The sequence below is a fragment of the Anas platyrhynchos genome, chromosome W (assembly GCF_047663525.1).
Source record: "Anas platyrhynchos isolate ZD024472 breed Pekin duck chromosome W, IASCAAS_PekinDuck_T2T, whole genome shotgun sequence".
NCBI lineage: Eukaryota > Metazoa > Chordata > Aves > Anseriformes > Anatidae > Anas > Anas platyrhynchos.
This window is the reverse complement of record NC_092620.1, coordinates 8404894-8423483: the sequence shown is the minus strand read 5'-3', so window position 1 is coordinate 8423483 and position 18590 is coordinate 8404894. Positions and strand designations below refer to the sequence as shown.

Below are 18590 nucleotides of genomic sequence, written 5' to 3'. Positions count from 1 at the left end.
TGTAGTTTTCTGGTTCCTGTGGCAGTGGTACTGAGCCAATCTTTTTGCTTTCCATGCTGCAGAAATGGATAGGGAGGAGCAGCCTAGTCTATCAGGGCTGCTGGTGGGAGTGATCTGGCTTGGTAGGGTGATGCATCAATATTACCCAACAAATTGCTTCTCTCAGACTAGTCATCCCCAATCCCATCTTCTTAGTCTAGTCTCTGTAATGTCACTGCTTGGCAATGGCTTGGGAAGGCAATTACGCAGCAGCTTGTAGGACTAGATGGGAGCTGAGATGGTCTAGCATTGATCAGAGCGGAGGAAGCAAAGGGGTGAGTCCAAGCATCAGTAACAAGGCTGATATCAGCCTTCTCCATGGATGTGTTCCTTTTCTGTTTTGTTGTAAATCTGTTGGAATTAGGCACTGCCCTGTGTTCTGGTTAGATTACTAGAGATGGAATGGTGACCTATCTGAAACAAAATATATTTGATTCTCATAAAACTAAATATTTCCACTGTGCATTTGAGTAAAAAAAAATCAATCAAACAAAAAACATCCAAACAAACACACACACACACACACACACACACACACACACACACACACAAAACAAAAACAAAAACAAAAAAAAAAACTGCACCTTGCCTGAGCGTTAAGTGAGCAGTTAACATCTAAGAGTGATGTTGGTGCTCCTTAGAGGAGGTCTGACCATCACAGAGCTGGGAGGGTGAAAGGTGCTGGTAGCTTTGCCCTTTGAAAGGGGGAGGCAAGGGGTGGCTGCATAACCCAACACAACCATTAGTGGAGTCAGGCTCCTGAGGGAGGTTTTAACGTCAGTGCCCTAGGTGAGTCAGTACAGGTTGTCAAGGATTAATGAGTGTCCAGCCATAGAAAAACAAAGTTAACATTCAAATTAGCAATGACTTTAAAGACGAGCAGTTCGCAAATGACCAGTGAAGGTGCCAATGGCAAATTCATTGCTACCAGGGTGACCTGTGCAGAATGTCTCATAGGAGAGATGGGACTTGGTGGTACAGGCTGCCTACGTAAATAACATTGGTCCTGCAAATGAGAAGGATCCAGGCCCTATAAATTATTCAGAAATTAACTGAGCTTCCCCTAAAAATAAATTGGCTTTTTTTCATCCCTGCCTCTGCTAGGAGGCTGTTTCATAGCCTTGCTCCTTTGCCAGCTACAACTTCATATTTCTAAATTGCATTTATTCATGGGCAGTTATACGTGGTTGTTCTTGTGCCAATGTTGTACTTTCTTGTACCTCACTCTCCTTCTTCCTTCCTGATGTTTTTCCTTTCAGTGTATTTATAGATAGAGAGGGGATCTGATTGCTCTGTGTTTTGCTGAGTTGTGTGCCAAGTTCCTTTAGTTCTTTTTTTTTTTTTTTTTTTGAAATCAGCTTGCTGTTTCCTCATCTTCCCCTCACAGCACCTGTTCCACATTATCTGACAATTTTCAATTTTCCATGGTCTCCCTACTTTACTAAAGTCTAAATAAGCTTTTTTTACACTGTTCTTGTTTAAAAACATAAAACAACCAACCAACCCAAAAAAAAACAAAACAAAAAACAACAGTAACAACAACAAAAAATGCACACACGCAAACAGCAACAGCAGCTGTTTACTCAAAGAAAGGTACCACCTAACCTAACTCTAATGAGCCAGACACAGCCTGTGGATTGGATATTGGATTAGATTATTAGACTGGATGTTAGGAAAAGATTCTTCACTGAGAGTGGTTGGGCACTGGAACAGGCTCCCCAGGGGAAACGGTCACGGCACCAAGCCTGCTGGAGCCATGACTTGGACTACATAATCCTTGTGGGTCCGCTGCAACTCAGGATATTCCATAATTTTGTGATTGCATTTGTAATGAAACAGTAATTTTATTGCAATTTCTTGTTTATTTCTTAATTATTATTTCTTTCAAAATCTACAGTAAAGCCTTGTGTAGGACGCCACTCAAAAACCCATAGGTGTCCATTTAAACACCTTTGAAAAATTACTTTCTTCTGCACATCTCCAGCCCTACAGTATATTTATTGATTTCTTGGGTTTGTTGTAAATCTATATGATCAATTTTCCAGACCATGTGACACTTCTGCCAGGGTTTTCAAGCTTCCTCCTCACTAAGCTTGCTGATCTCTTTGATTTTGGCATCTTGGTTATGATCTTTTCCAAAGCTTTGTACTCTTCTTTAGCTTTCCTATCTGTGTTCTTCATGAAAAATAAGCAGGAGAGCAAAACATTTTGTTATTTTGAGGGAGAATATATATATATTTTTTTAATAGCAATATATGTTGTTAGTGTCAGTGTTGTATCACTATTGGGCAGCCCTTTCCTTTGCTTGCTCATATGTGGTGGAGAACATCCTGAAACTATATTAGTGGCTTTTGCAATGCTTACCTCAGCCTGATTTTCCAGTGCTAGGTATAAATTTGACTGTAGATCCATTTCCCATTCCTTGTCATTTTTGTGTTCACTCCATTTTGGAGATGTTTATTCAGCAGGGTTGAGCTGAAGTACGTCTCTGCAGGAATTCTTCCCAGCCCTGCAATGCAGATAGTAGCTACTTTAACGCAAATAGCGTTTGTTCAATAGCCTCCATGCTCAGCTCAGACCACTCTCAAGGCTCTGCTGCTCCAGTGTCCAAATAGCAAATACATGTGGTCTGCTCAGATGAGAAGAGGTCAAGAAGACTCCAAAGAGAGCTCACATCTCCATATTGATCCTTCTCTTTCTTGGGTGGATTGAAAGAGACTGGTGACAATGACCAGCCTTTGAAGCCATTTCCTGATGAAGGTAGTTAGAGCCAGCTATAGATGTTTAGGTTCATTCTGAGGAAAAACAGGAACACTTAATGCTCAGCTGTACCTGTTGCTTCAGCATGATTTATCTATCCCATTTCTAGTTCATACAGCACCCCAGTGTAACAGAAGGAGTAGTAATCGCTAGTGTTAAAAGCTGTTTTCCATCTGCCATCCTGTTAGCAAGGACAGAGCACGGTATTCACTCATATAACAGCATGGATATTTGTAGAGGTACTGACAGAGAGAGTATTTTATTATTTGCTCTCATTAGTGGGGGTCTGTTTTATGTCTTGTTCCCAGTAATACTTTTACAGCACAGTCAAGAAGGGAGTAGGGCAGTGGCATGGGGAAGTGGAGCTATTTGTCTGTGTTTGCTGCTGAAAAAAAAATACGGGATGCCATGCTTACAATGGACTGTATTTTGATCAAGAAAACCCTCTTCAGTAATGCACAAACTATTTTGAAGTAATCATCCAACTTCACAGTATGGGAACAGGAACCTTAATTTTCATGTTTTTGCTTAGTTGTAAAGTCAGTATTTGATAATTCCTCCCTACTTGCAAATAGAGGAAGATCTGGGGAAGAACGGGCAACATTTGTCTGTCTTGTGATTTAAACATTGATTTGGGGATTAAAATTAGAAATGCAGATAATGGGTTTAATTTAGTTTCCTGTAGTATGTTTACTTTAACTGCACAACAGAGGGTCTGGTGAAACTCAAATGAGGATGTCTTTGCCCTTTTCTGGTCACCTAAATTGAAGCTACTTTTTGCTCTTATTATGTATGTGGTATTTATAATCTCCTTCAGAGCTATTGTTAACATTTTGCCTGAAAACTTTCATTGAAAAATGACTTGTTCTCAAAAAATTTCAGGAAAACTATTCTATTTTAAAGCACTGAATTGATAAAATATGAGCATTTCTATTTCATTTTTAATTTATTCTTCTGTTTTGGTCCCTTGAGGCTTTCACTGCCCTATCTGTTGAATTCCATGAATATCAGTGGAATGTTGGGGACTTAATTCTCCATTGTTCTTTGCATTAATCTAGTGGACCAACAGTGACACTACCTCATGGTGCAACACGTTGCAGCACACACATAACGCTTGGTTCCACAGAGCTTGGAAGACAAGAGATATTTACACATCTCCTCGGTATTCTGGGTATAGAATCATTCTCTAAAGCCTTTCTTTAGGACAAGTGTATCAAATTCCGTGATGGAATTCCAGTATGGAATTCATACTGGAAAATGGCATTTTTCTGACTTGTGTCAGCTTCTGGACTCTTCTCACAGAGGCCACCTCTGCAGTGCCCTGCTACCATATCTTTGCCATATAAACCCAATACACACATACAAAATCTAAGGGAAAATGGTAGTCATATTCCTCAGCATTGCAGACCTTACCAGTCTCTAGATTCTCTTCACATCTAGACCTGTAAACTAATTTTAACCTTTATCATGGAGTGCCTTAGCTTTCTATCAGTTTTTGGTGCAGTTTTTGTTTTGAACAGTTAAACACATTGGGTACAGGGAAGTAGGTATATTTATGACTTCATTCAAATGATTTTTCCAGAATAAAGGGGATGAACATGGAGAGGTTAAAATAAGATAAAGAGCTAGCTATTTTATGCCATTGCACCTAGCCCACTTTGAAAAAAACGACAGTAAATTTAATATTTAGGTATCTTCATGTATTTTTGATGTCCAACGCTGTGTTAGAGTTAGCAGTTCTAGTCTGGGCAAAGTGAAGCCATTTTCCTGATGAAAATGTTTAGGGCTGTTTGAGATGCTTACAAAGCATTGGGTAGTGTCTGTGGACAAAGGAGCAGCTTAGAGGGGCTGTGGTGGGCTGAGCACAACCCCCATCCCATTCCCTGAACTGCTCAAGAGGATGGAGAGGAGTTAGAAGTGATGGAGTGATGTTGAACCTGGGAAAAGGGGCATGGAGTTGGGGGGAGGTGTTTCTTACTACTTAAATTAGCAAGAAATTATACTAATTTTCCCAAAGGCGAGTCTGTTTTGGCAGTGATCCTAACTGGTAGATGACCTACCTGTCTTTATCTTGACCCACAAGATTTTTCATATTTTCTCCTGCTGTTCTGTTGAGGAGGGTGGGTGAAGGAGCAGCTAGGTGGAAATTTGGCTCTTAGGCAATGCTAACCTATCACAGTCTTAATAGGCAAATATCTAAGAGTTACCAGGCAGTTTTGCATGTTATTCTTACGAATAAATCTAGTCGAAGGGACATGGAGCAAAACATCATTAATATGTGCATACTGAGTAGTGTCCTATTACTCTGCCTAGGCAATGCACTAATACCACAGTGCTGTAATGTTGAAATGTTTAGACTGTGTATATAGCCCAAGGAGGGTATTTTTGTCAGTTAAATATTTGTATTGCATATAATTGTAATGAAAATACAAAGGGTCTTAAGGCATAATTCTGGTACTCGCTCTTGAAGAAATCAGCAACAATAAGTCAAAACTCTTAATCATTGTACAAGAACAGTGTAAGGGAGAGAAGGATCGAGCAGTTTGATTGCTGGTATTTTAACTGGATATTGTGTGTTTAGAATCTGAGCTTTTTTTTGTTGTTTGTTTTCTTTTCTGAAAACTAAAATATAATAGAGAGGTTTTATTTCCAAGTTCTTGCCTGAAACAGAAACCAAAAAGTGCTAGGGGTTGTGCTAGGTCTATACCCCAGTGGCAGGGATCTGCAAGTTGGAGTAGGTAGGGTAAGGTGAGCTTTCAGCTGTGAGGGACCGTGAGAGAATTGTCTCAAAGAAATTTTTTATTGTTGTTTTCTTCTCATCAAACCCCTTCCATCAGCTTTCAACCTAGCAGAGAGACATCTAGATTATTCACTATTACATCCCAAGTAAAGATTACATTGCTAAGCATGACCTGTATGAGCTGTTGTTTATTCAGCAGTTCTCAGAAGACTGGATTTTCTAACAGTTCATTTCCACATACTGTTATACTCTTCTTCTGTTTCTCCAACAATTCTGCCAACTGTCATAAAGTCTTCAGGTTCTGGGTAGACCTTTACAATTCTAATTTAGCTTTTATTTTTGTATTTAGAGGATGAACACAAATCAGGCTGAAAATGTCTCCATGCACTTGTAAGACAACCCTGATGTGAGGCATTTATAAATGAATAAACCAAACATAGGCTGGAAGGGAAAATGCAAAGAAAGGGGAATTGACACCAGCATGGTTTTGCAGCAGCTCAGTGGGAGAGCTGTGAACTGTCAGAGGTGTCCTGTACTACAGCGAAGTGGCTTAGGAGCTGTAATATCTACTGGAGTGCATCACCTGTTATTCCTTGCTTAAGAAAGTGACAACGAGGGAAGACTAGGATAAGTTTATTTCTCTGTGTGGACTGAGCTCATATCTGCAAACTTTGTAAAGTACCTTGCACTGTGTGCAATAAACTGGTGAAACTGCTGAAGTTTTCTTTCTTTTTTTTATTTTTTTATTTTTGGTCATCCTTCAGTTAACATATGCAATACCTATAGGATAGCAAGTAACTAGGAAACAACTGCTTAGGGTATGATTGAAGCCAAGGGCAACATTTTAAAGATATGATATGCTCAATATGGAACACAGGAATGATAATCCCTATGTATAAAATTAGTTTTTCTGGATATGAGATCAGCACATCTGTTTTCCTTCCACAGAAGTTTCCAATTCCTTTATTTTGCATTAAATTTTTGTCACTCCTGGTCTGATCTCCCTGCATTTTTCCATAGGTATTTCTCCATCTCTTTTTTTTCCTGCAAGAAACCAAGATCATTTCACAGCCTTTCCTTATCAGTCACACATTTGGTCTCTGTTCATTCAGACTGCTGTAAAACAGGATGGGGATGATAACGTCAGTATAAATTATAACTTCAGTTAAAAACTACAAAGCAGAGAAAAGGGCTCAGTATTTCTGAGCTAGTCTGTTCTGGGCCCTTCTGTTTGTGTCTAGATGCCCAGGATATGTTCTCAAAGATTTTTTAGACGGATGAAACAGTCACCTGTGTAACAGCATGACGTTTTTAATTCTGTCTCCCCAGGTATTACCAGATAAGAGCTGGGCTGAAAATCCCATCCAGGATTCCTCACAGGCTGTTTGCTACAATTGCGGGACAGACAGGTAAGGAGATACCTGGGGGGTGGGACATGGCTGGAGGTGGGCCAGGGTGCATGAGGGGAACAGGTGAAGTATGGCCATTAATTTCGAAGTCTGATCTTGGGTTTGGATCCAATCCTGTATTTCCTTACTGATCTCTGGCTGTTCAGGTTTCTGATCTTGTGTGGGATGTTACAAGTTGCTCTTGTGTTTTAGTGAATATGTGTGTTTTCATGTTCAGCTCTGGGTGTGTGGGGTGGGCTGGTTTCAGACTGGGCCATGCTTGGGTGAGTGAGGAGGCAGCTGAAGAGTAGTCATAGAATGGTTTGTTTTGGAAGGGACCTTTCAAGATAATCCATTTTCACCCTCCCATCATGGGCAGGGACACCTCCCACCAGACCAGGTTGCCCAAAGCCCCATCCAGCCTGGCCTTGAGCACCTCCAGGGATGGGGCATCCACAGCTTCTCTGGGCAGCCTGGGCCAGTGCCTCACCACCTGCTGAGTAAAGACTTAATTCTGAACATCTAATCTAATCTAATCACAGATCCACTGTGCAATCAAGATGTTACTTAGACATATGACTTCTTTTCTGGACTTTCAAAGCTTGATGTGCCTTATGAATTGGGGTGGAACGGAAAGAAGGCCAAAAAAAAATCACATATTGAGGAAAAAACATGCATATAAAGACACTGCTTCACTTTCTGCTGTAAAAGTGTATATAGCACTGGGAGGCTGTCTTGGCCTTACAGAGGTGGGAGCTTCTGAGTTAGTGAACACTACTGAGTGTTGGCAGAAACCATACCAAATCCACAGCCAGGTTCACGTTGGAGGAAACCAGTACAGACTTGTGTTCTGGTTTTGGCTAGTGTAGAGTTAATTTTTGTACTAGTAACTGATACGATGCTGTGTTCTGGATATAGGATGAGAATAATGCTGATAACACACCGATGTTTCAGTTGTTTCAGAGCAGTTCTCGTCCAGAGACAAGGACTTTCCAGATCCTTGTGCTGCCTTGCCAGTAAGGGGCTTGGGGGTGCAGCAGGAGCTGGGGAGGAACCGGACCAGGACAGCAGGCCCAGATGGACCAAAGTGATGTCCCATACCATGTGGTGTCATGCTGAAATATTACTGTGAAGTGGCTGGCTGGAGTGGGGGGGACGCTGCTCAGGAATGGGATGGACATTGGTCAGCAGGTGACCAATTATCTCAACCCATGAGCTTTTACTTTTTTTCTGTCCCGATTCTCTCCTCCTTCCCACTGGAAGATGGGGGACTGAGTGAATGGCTGTGTGGTGCTGTGCTGCCTGGTTAAACCACAGTTTGGATGTACTGTTGTTAGTATAAAGATATCCACTGGTAAAGCAATGTCATACCATAGGATTATCATATCACTTTCTCATTTAGATGTTCTTCAGGTGTTCTTCATAATTCTGACATTTCTGGACACACATCACAGTTAGGCACACCAATTAATTCATTGCACCATTATTATTATCAGCATAGATCCTTTAAGTACTTGTAGAATTTAAACTGCCCTTTTCCTCTTGGGTTTTTATTTCAGAAAAGCAATGGAAATTCATACCACCTTATCTGCAAGCACTCTTTTACACATGGCTTTCCTTGCTAACAATGGAAGGAGTAGGTTTACTATTCTAAATGATTTCTGGATGAAAATTTTTCAGTGTTAGTGACAGCTTATAGAGAGTAAGCAATGGAGTCCTTTTCACTCAATACAGTGCAGAGAGGAATAAAAAATGTGAGTGCAAGATTAATGAGTTCTTGAACTTGAATATTACATTTTGATTTTTTAATTTTTACATTTGAAATGTTCAAATTTAACATTCTTTCATAGATTACATATTTGCTCTTTTTCAGTTTGGAAGTTTGGTTCAGTTAACTAAGATTAAATTATACATTAAAATACAAAATAATTCTACAAATTACATTTGTATAAAGTACAAATATATATACAAAAATGAAAAAAAAAAAAATCTGAATAAAAATTCCCAAACTCAAAGTCAAGGTAAAGAAATTGATTCTACAGAAAGAAAAAAGTCCAGTTCTGGTTTGGCATACACTGTAGTGTGAAAAATGCCCAAGGAAGGAAGAAAAATATTTTTAATCCAATTCCAATGTAAATCACCCTTGGCATATACAGAATCATATATAAAATAATTATTATTTTATTAACTTCTGTGGGATTTGCAAGAAAACTGTGGGAACTGACAGCATTAGCAATGTTTAGTTTGCTTTCTACTAGGTTGTTTTTTTTTTCATCTGCAGAAGCAGTATAGTTTCAAAGGAATAGTTTCAAGAATTCGTTGGAGGGGAAGGCACTCAGGCTTGACTTGACTCAGGCTGTTTGAACTTAAGTATGCATATAGCATGCATATATATGTGCATAAAAAATATATATATACACGTAAAAATGTATACAATTACTTAATACCTCTAACCATTATTAGTGTGGTGGTGTCCTTAAAAACAGGAGACTGGTGGCTGGTGACTTCCTCTGCTGTAAAAGGAGAGAAGTAACAAGGCTGTTTGTGCACAGTCTTCAGTTTATCTCTGCAGGTTTTGAGACCCCATGAGATTTAGTTTCCTGTCTCTGAATGACTGATGCAGCCTGCTTTTGGCTTATGAAGAGCAAACTATGCTCACCGCTTTTTCTTGTGCAGCTCATAACGTCACATACTTAACAGTCTCAGTATCAGTTCTGCAGGGCTGATGCAGACATATCTTAAAGCCAAACTGTAGAAGTGCCTTTCTGACTGCATTTATTTATTTTATTTATTGTGCCTCTTTTCAGCAGCATGGTTTATTAAAGTATGGTATGGTGGTGTCCACCGGCAGGATACATTAGACTGAATCTGCATGACTCAAACACAAACAGTCAAAGGATCTGGGAAAGTGAATGTACCATCTCATACTAGCCCATTGGTATAATTAGCTCTTTGGCAGAATTGCTTTATGATCCACTAAGTGTGTTCCATAAGTTTTTAGTGTATCATATAAATTTGGAGACAAGGATTCATAAAAGTTATGAATACACAGTCATTCAGTGGTTTCCGGGCTATAGATACAAGATGAAAGGTTGCAGGAGCTTATCTTTAAATCATATTTTTAAAACATTTTTATTTAAAAGTTTGCCAGTAAGCATACAAGGTGAAAATAGTGGGAGAAATGACAATGGTCAGAAGCAGTTACGATTAACTGTTGTATCTTGATTTCCTGGACCACCTGAGTGGAGAACAGTGGAGGCCAGACCTGTATAGGTGAAGATTACTAGTAAAGTGGTATATTTGGGGTAAATTTTAGGAGTATTATCACCTAGGAAGATATACATAGTTGAATTACATTGTTGAAGATATCAGTGTAGTTAAATCTTGGTAAAAGTATTATTTTGAATTTCCTCTGCAGTGTTTTGCAGTAGAATACATGTACATACCACCTTGAAAATATTTTTTTTTTTTTTTGGACAGAGAATTATGCTTTATTAGTGAAAGCTGCAGTCAGGTTTTTCTATATGCTGTTTTTAGACTCCCTGTGCCTTATTCTCATGCAGCACAACCATGGAGACCTTCTTGCCTGTTTACGTTACAGACCAGGGAAAAAAATTGGTGAATATTGAGAAAAAAAAATAAAATTGCATGGCTTATAACTAAAGAAATTAGTTAGGACTTTGCTTTGTGCACAAATTTCCTTTGTTTCTTCCCTCCAGAAGTACCACATTACAAATTTTCAGAACTTTCCAAACAGAGAAATATTTTTGACAACTTGTTCTGAAAATTTAATGATGAATACAAAGTATTTAAGAAAAAATAGTACCTGCTAGTCTAATCTTTATTAGATTGTAGCAGTGTTGTACCTAATTTTACTCAGTTAAATTGTGTTATTTGCTGAGTAGAAAGCTAAAGAGAGTCAAGGAATATGTGTTTCTTTTTCAGCTATCTCATATAATGCAGGGGAGGCGAGGTGCAGTATTTGCCATTACACATTAGCACTTTTAATTGGTGTCATAGAGATGTTTCATGTACGCATAGTTTGACGTTTTATCATAAAATGGAATACCTGACATTAGGTTTCAAAAAAAAAAAAAAAAAAAAAAGGCTGATTTAAATTGTGATGTGCAAAAAGGAAAGTAAAAGACTATATGAGAAAATGAAGAAAATTGCTGCAACCCATGCTTGCATTTTGCTAGACCAGTTCCTAATCACTCACACTGAATGCCTGCAAGACAATTTTGCCTTTTCCTATAAATTAAATGTTCATTCTGAGACTACCTCAGACCTAAAACCTAATCTGAAGGGCTAATTTTAATTCTAATATGCTCCTTGACTAACTGTTTGTGTCTGTTTTAATAGACAGTTAGTGATCCTAATCTTTTTAATACTATCTGTATATCTCAAAAAAAGTTTCTACTGAAGGAATTCTATCTTGATTTTTAAAGAAAAAAATATTTTCTTGTAAACTGCTTCTTAATGCAGTCATAACAAGCATTTGCAGTTAGTTGCTCATTAGAGCAAGAAGAAACAGCACCATGACTTGTGGAATAGTATGAAATTGCAGTCATTAGTTTCAATAACTTTTTGAAAGGTAATTTTTGCCTCCATTAAGTGAAGCTTACTGCTTTTGAAGCATGAGAAAAGGGGGGAGACATTCATATTTTAGCCAATACATGTTTTTGTTTTCAAGGCTTGTTAAAGTAATCTGAAAATAAAAATGTATTCTATATGTAAAATAAAGCATATCTGACAGATACAAATTTTTACCTACCTTGTTGTGAGAGGAGTGACTTTGTGATGATTTATTTTAGAAACTCTTATTACCTCTTATTAACTCTTATTATTCAGTGATACTCTACAAGATGGTAATAAGGTTAATCGAAACATGTTAAAAAGATGAAGAGGAAGAAATCAAAGATATCTTGACTGTTGTGCTAGTGCTGTGTGTATGTGTCATTCCTCTTCTGGACAAGGCCTTACATAATAGCTCAAAGGATGGAAACTGAAAATGAAGCAACAGGATAGACCACAGGCTTGGAGATGCTGAACAGCATCCCAACCTGAAGTTGGGATGAGACAGAAAGTTGGGAAGAGACAGACCGAGCACAAGCTGGCCATGGCCAGTGAAAAATCCAGAATTGGAAAGGGCTTGTAAGCACCAATGCATGCCAGGGGGCTCTCTCCCTGGGCAGCGAGTCTGAGACAACAAAATTTCATCATCAGTGGCAACCTAAAGGTCTGGTAAGATCAGAAACCAGTTGTTTAGATGCAGAGAGAGACCCCACACCATTTTTGCTGCTTAAGTTTTAAATTTTAAGTCTTAAGTCTTAAATTTTTTCTGTCCTTCACTTTTATTGTTAAATGATCCATAGGGGGTTTTCAGACCTACTGCTCTGGAGGCAGGACCTTCAGGGGTCCTTACATGTTTACTTACATGTCTCTGACTTCCCCACAGAATGATCCTTTCTGCTTTCAGTCTAATGTACAGTTCAACTGTGCAAGTCCTTCAACATCCACAACTGCCCCAAACACTGAATAGTCATTTTCACTTATTCAGTAGATATTTGCATTCAGACAACTGTTTCCTCCTGCTGCACACTAAAGCAAAAAATGTCCTTTTGATGTCCTATAATTTATTGGGGGAATTTTCTCACTTGAATTAGTATTTCAAATAAGTATGTGGAGTGTCGGCTACAAAGTTAGGTGACACAGCAAAGAAATATTTGTTCACCTAGGTTTCTGAAGCTAACTGAACAGGGCTCTTAAGGAACTGGCAATGAGCTTGAAAACAACAATGAACCAATACAAAAAAAAATAATAAAAAGCATAGTTTTTTTTTTTTTATCAAAACATCGAGAAAGCAACAACAAAACTTTGCATTGATGCTAAGTGCAATCTATCATCTCACATTTCAGCATGTCTGAGAAATGAACCTGGGTTTGCAGAGCAATACAGTCATAAGAAACTGCATTCATATTAGGATCTTTCATACAAGGAAATTAATAGGGTACTTTCTTTTTATCCTCACTGAATCTATGTATTGGCAGGGAAGCAGTTTTATGTAATTCTTTCCATGAGGCTAATTGGAAGTGTCAAAAGGTAAGGTTAAAATAAAAGATTCATTTTAGAAATATGCAGCTTTAATCAAAAGTCACATTGAGGGAGAAAACATTCTGAACTTTTTGATCAAGCAATTTAAAAATAATGGTGCCTCCTTTAGAAATGATTTAATCTAAATATAACATCTGCATTTATTCTAAATATAAATATGCTAAATATAATATTTTAAAACTATAAGAAGTCTCTTCAAACATTTAAATAGGAAAATGATGATGCATTGGAAAGGTTTCTGCCTGAAAAATGTTGTCTTGGCACTTTCAAATCCAGCTTATTTTAGCTTAATTGTAAAAACTGAGGGTCTGCATATATTCCTCTGCTTAAGAAGATTTATTTTCATGCTTCAGCAGTAGAGTTCTCAAACCTTCTAAAAGTAGATGCGCAACTTAGTACATGCAGATGAAAGCAGCAGGCTCGGTGGCAGTTTTTAGGTTAGGTCTTGTAAAGTGAAATAGATGTTTGTAAAGTGAAATAAATTTTCAGAAGTTACTGGTTATTTAGATTGCTTCAGTCCTTTTTTTTTTTCTTTTTTTTTCTTCTTCCCCAACCTGAAACACTACAGTTTCTGTAGAAAAGTATTTCTGAAACTAGGATGTCAAAATGTGCTAACTAAATAGCCCATCACAACAGAAAATCTGCAGTAAGATCCAGTATTTCCTGTACACCGATTGCCAAGAAGGAGAAATAATATTAATAATAATGGATAACTTGTGACAAATCATGACAATCTTAACAACCTTCTTTTACAAACTATCACATAAAAATTTTATATAAATCACAGGAAAAAAAAATCATAAAATGTAGCTGGAATCCTATTTGGGAAACAAACTTGTTTTACCAGCAAAACCCCTTCAAGTCTGTCATCAGAGCCAAAAACCAAATGGGTTTGGCTTCACAGTTCCTGGGAGCAATAAATTCCTGTAAGCTTCAAGTACCTGAAAGCAGAGTTATTGCTAGTATTAAGTAAAGAGTATATTGTCTTTCTGGAGAAATAATAGATAGAACAGAAAGTTTGTCCTTCATCTCTTGATTTCATTTTGAATTTGGGACACTATCATGTTAAACTGACAGCTGTAATAACCTCATATTCCCTCCAGATAAGATGTATCAAAGGGAATACAACGTACTGAATAGAGGGCTACAAAAATACTAGAAACTTCTGCAGAAGATGCCACTGGGCTGGATTTATGTTAGTTAAGAAATGGGCAGATGTTACGACTGAGTTGTTTTTCACTAGTTCAACCTACAGATAAAAGGACATGGACAACTTTGCTAAAGGCTATAAATCATCCGTTAAGGGAGCATCTTGCATACGTCCAAAGGGCTGAAGAGAGTGAGGGGGTACATGAAGGAGCCATGTCTGCAGTAATGAGCTGGCCCACCATGATCACAAGCCCTGTCACCTCACTCTCTTCATATGTTTTACCTTCGGATTTAGCAGGTAATTTGAGATTGAAGATTTTGCTACCCAATGAGTTGATAAATCTCAGACTTCACCAGACATCTGAGCCTCAAGATTTTAGAATCTGAATTAGCAGGGATTAAATGGAACTAGTTGGAACAATTTCAGGAAGATGCAATTGTATTTTTGCATGGGGACCACAAGCACTTGTAAATCTTTCTTAAAAACATTTTTGGATGATGGAATATGTCTCACTGTTCTGCTCAGCAAATCATTATAGATGTGCTGCAGGGAGCAATGGCTTCCTGGGAGTATCAGGATGTCATAGTGATCATAGGACACAGTGGATTATCAGAGTTAGGATTTGAGGGATGAAGTGTTAGACTTGTGTTCTGGAGCAACTGGATGGAGCCCGTTTGTGGTACTACAGCTGGCAAGCCTTGTCTCACCTCTCTGCCTCATCTACTGAACAGAAGTGGTAGTGTTGACCTCTGTAAAATATATTTAGATTTGCAGATGACAGGTTTTATATAAGAAGTAGATATTCATTAGTTGAAACATATGCATATACTCAACATTTACAGATAATAGTGGTTGTTCCCGTGAGGCTATCTTGCATGATTTATGAATAAGCCTCTGAAGAAACCTTACTTTACCAAGTTTTCTATACTTTCACAAAATACTTATTTCATAATGATGTGTTAGGTTGTATTTTAAGGGCAGGCAATAAATCGTCTGTAACCTGAGTTATGGCTGTGAGATGGAGGCGGCCCTGGGAACCTGTGACTAAGGGTAAGAATCATCTTATCTAACTGCTGATATCAATTCTGTTAGCATCTCCACCTAAGCTAATCAGCCAGGCTCCCTTTATAGTCAGAGAAGAGAAATAAGTAATTTGAGGGACTGATTTAACATACCTATTTTAAGATGAGTTGAATCACACCTATGTCTTTCCATTTACTATAAAAGAAGTTGAGGAACTTTTGCAGAGAGAGACATTTCCATTGTGTTTGTACAAGCCTTGGCACAAAAGGACTGTGATTGCACTATGTGCCTTCATGTATATATGCAAATTAAGAAGTAATAATAAAAATCAGCAAAGGTGAGTCAGGCAACAGAGGGAGCAAATGGTGCCCATGTCTATCCCAGCAAATAATCACAAATGATACTTTGAGTCAGGATTTTGCATAGCACTTCAACATAATTTCTCAGGCTAAAAAAAAATAATAAAAAAGAAAAGGATAAGACTCCAACATGAGATCATCTTTCTTCTATCTTTCTTTTTCTTTTCATTAGACCTTATTGTGGCACCACCAATTTAATAAATAAATAAAAATATTAACTTGTCTGTATAACTGGTTCCAGTTTGTTCAGCAAGAATTGTCCCTGGACAATACTGAAATGGCTGCCCTGTGAAAACAACTAAGCACAAAGGCAATGATCTAAAAAATGAATTCACATTTTCCTTCTACAGTGTCACAGTGATTTATTAATTGAAAATGAAATTGTGTTAATGGTGGTTTGTTTATTTATATTTTGCAAGACTAAAATAATAATTGTATTTTCACCATAAATGTCATAGATGGACAAAAAATATACTGGGAAAGAGCCAGGCTTGAATTTAGATGAACCAGGAACTGAATTCAAGGTTCAGCAAAGCCTTCTGTGCTATTAACAGTTCTCTAGGACATAGCTCTGTGGTCAGTAGACCCAAAGCTTAGCATTATGTATTAGATGTGATCATAAATTAGAAAAATGAGAAAATTTTCTGTGCATTCAGTTGTACTCATGGGCCTTTCAGACGTATATACTTAATTTACTATTCTGGTCAAGGAACTCTGGTTAGTTTAATTTCGCATTGATAACACTGTCAGGGAGTGCTCTGAAAAATCTTGTGGCCTACGGATTGAAGCAGGGGACATAGACAGAACAACTGGTGTGTCCTTGTCTCCATCTTATCTGTAAAATAATGGTATTACTTCAAAGATATAATTATATATATGACAATAACTTTCTAAGTGTGTAAGATAAACAGGAATCCAAATAGCTAGAAAGCTGTACCCTTCACGTAGTGATTCAAAATGACCTGATAAATCTTCCATCAGCAGAAAATTTATGTCCCAGGCAAGGTAATGGTGTCATGATGAGAGGCAAATGTTCTGAGAGATTTGTTCATTGCTTCGTTTGGTCCAGATAGGACCATTCTTATAGTTAGTCTGACCTAAGCCACAGAACCTCAGCAAGTGCTTTGTGCACAAAGCACATCTCTTGCGTTTGAACTGTGACATGTCTTTGTAGCAAGATGTCCAGGGCTAATTTTTAAGAGAGGATTATTTTTTTTTTCCACTTGAAAGAAAGGTTTGGCCTGCTTTCTCTGAATAACTTCATGCTAGAAAGAAGTGGAGCACCCACTGCCTTTTTAGCAACTATAATCAGAGAGATTGGATGTCTGCTACTCTTGTGGTTTTAGTTAGTCTTCACTTCCCCCATGTTCTCCTTATTGCTGAAAGAAGGCAAAAAGATCAGATAGAGGGAAGTAGGAATTGTTGTGACCAGCAGAACAGAGTATTGGTTTGAATGCAGCTATTCCAATTTTCTTTGTACAGCTACTTTATTTATCCATTAACTGTGAGAAGAAATAAGTCAGTAAATAAATTGGTCCATTTAAGCATAAGCACTTTTCCTGGACTGAGATTACCCTTTAAGTCCCTAGATTTCATTTTGATGCTTAAATTGCACAGAAGGGATATGTGCGATGGTATAAAACCCTGCCTAGTGTCAAATCACTTTCTCACTGATGATGTGTGCGCTGCCCTTAGAGAAAGGTCTCCTTGTGTAGGAGCTCTCATATCTCTCAATATCCCATCTGTGGCAGGACCTTTGAGACATCCTGTAGGCAGCCTGTCCAGCAGTGCCTAGCAACCTTCTACAGCAGTGCTGATGATACACTGACAAGTCCTGGCATTGAACCACACGTCCCAGTGGGAAATCCCCAGTTTTGCTTTAGATTTTGCCAGCATCTGTTTGCATGGAGAGCAAGCCGGGTTTGAACAGCAGCCTTGAATCCTCTAATTGCTGCCTACGAGGCCTGATCTTTTTCTCTCCGTGAGAAATACTTGAGATGGAGTCCAAGGGAAATACAGCACACTGTGGAAGAAAATAGAGGGCTGAGAAAAATGTGACCTGAGTTCTGTATAACATACTGAAGAATAGCAGAATGATTCCAACCTTCTTCTTCCTTCTTTAGACTTGCATTCCCTGCTGGTGTGACACCACAGTCAGAGCCTGCAGGTAACGCTGGAACCCAACACTTCATTTCCTGTAGATTTCTACATGCAGAAGTTACTCAAATTATTGTGTTGGATTTCATACAAAACTTTCACACCTTTCAGGAAGAGAAGCAGCATACATCCCAAAAGTGGAACAGTTTGTGTTGTCTTTCCACCTGCCTGAATGGTTACGAAGCACTTAATGTGGGATATTAAACCTGATGGCTCAAAGAGCTGCAAGCTATTTGGGAGAAAACAAACAAAGAAAAATGCCACATGCACACCACCTTTTTGTTTTGTGTTTTCTTTTCTACATTGAGGTACATGTAAATTTGGGTCCTCATTCATGTCCCTTGATAGCATCACAGTACAAACAACTTTCTCCATTATATGGAGCCTCTGCATATGACCTGATCTATTAAGAGCAGGCACCTTCTCTGCTGGCTGCTGTAAAATTCTGCATAGGAAAATTCTGGTTTGTGACTTGAAGCTTGAAAACAGTCCTGTTGCTATAAATGGATCCTGCTTATTTGTTAGATGAGCACCTGCTTAGAGGTTTGCTAGATTGGGGATCAATCTTAAGAAAAATTCTGATTTCACCTTGATTTTAAATTATAGAGCTGGTGGCATAAAAATATATGGTGCAATAACATGCATTCTATAGAAGCCAACAAGGTTCAAAATTACATACTTGGCTTTCACAGGCTGTAAAAGGTCACCTTCTACGGCAGATACTGCGTAGCTTAGTCTTCCCCTTGCATATGTGTGGGTGAAGTTATAGTGCATATAAGTTATATGTGCTACCACAACACCCTTCACTCACAAGATCAGAAACACCCTGAAATTGCACATTTAAATGTGCCTCCAAGGAC

The 18590-nt window shown here is 38.3% G+C and overlaps 1 protein-coding gene across 5 annotated transcripts in view; it reads left to right on the top strand.

The window, feature by feature from the left end:
• The window catches only part of LOC106020157 (protein FAM135B), a 270121-nt gene that overhangs the window by 145883 nt on the left and 105648 nt on the right, over positions 1-18590 (top strand). For all 5 annotated transcript variants that reach the window (XM_072030578.1, XM_038175218.2, XM_038175215.2 and 2 more), the window contains exon 3: positions 6869-6948. In XM_072030578.1, coding sequence (XP_071886679.1) covers positions 6869-6948 — 80 coding nt within the window. The remainder of the gene's footprint in view (positions 1-6868; positions 6949-18590) is intronic.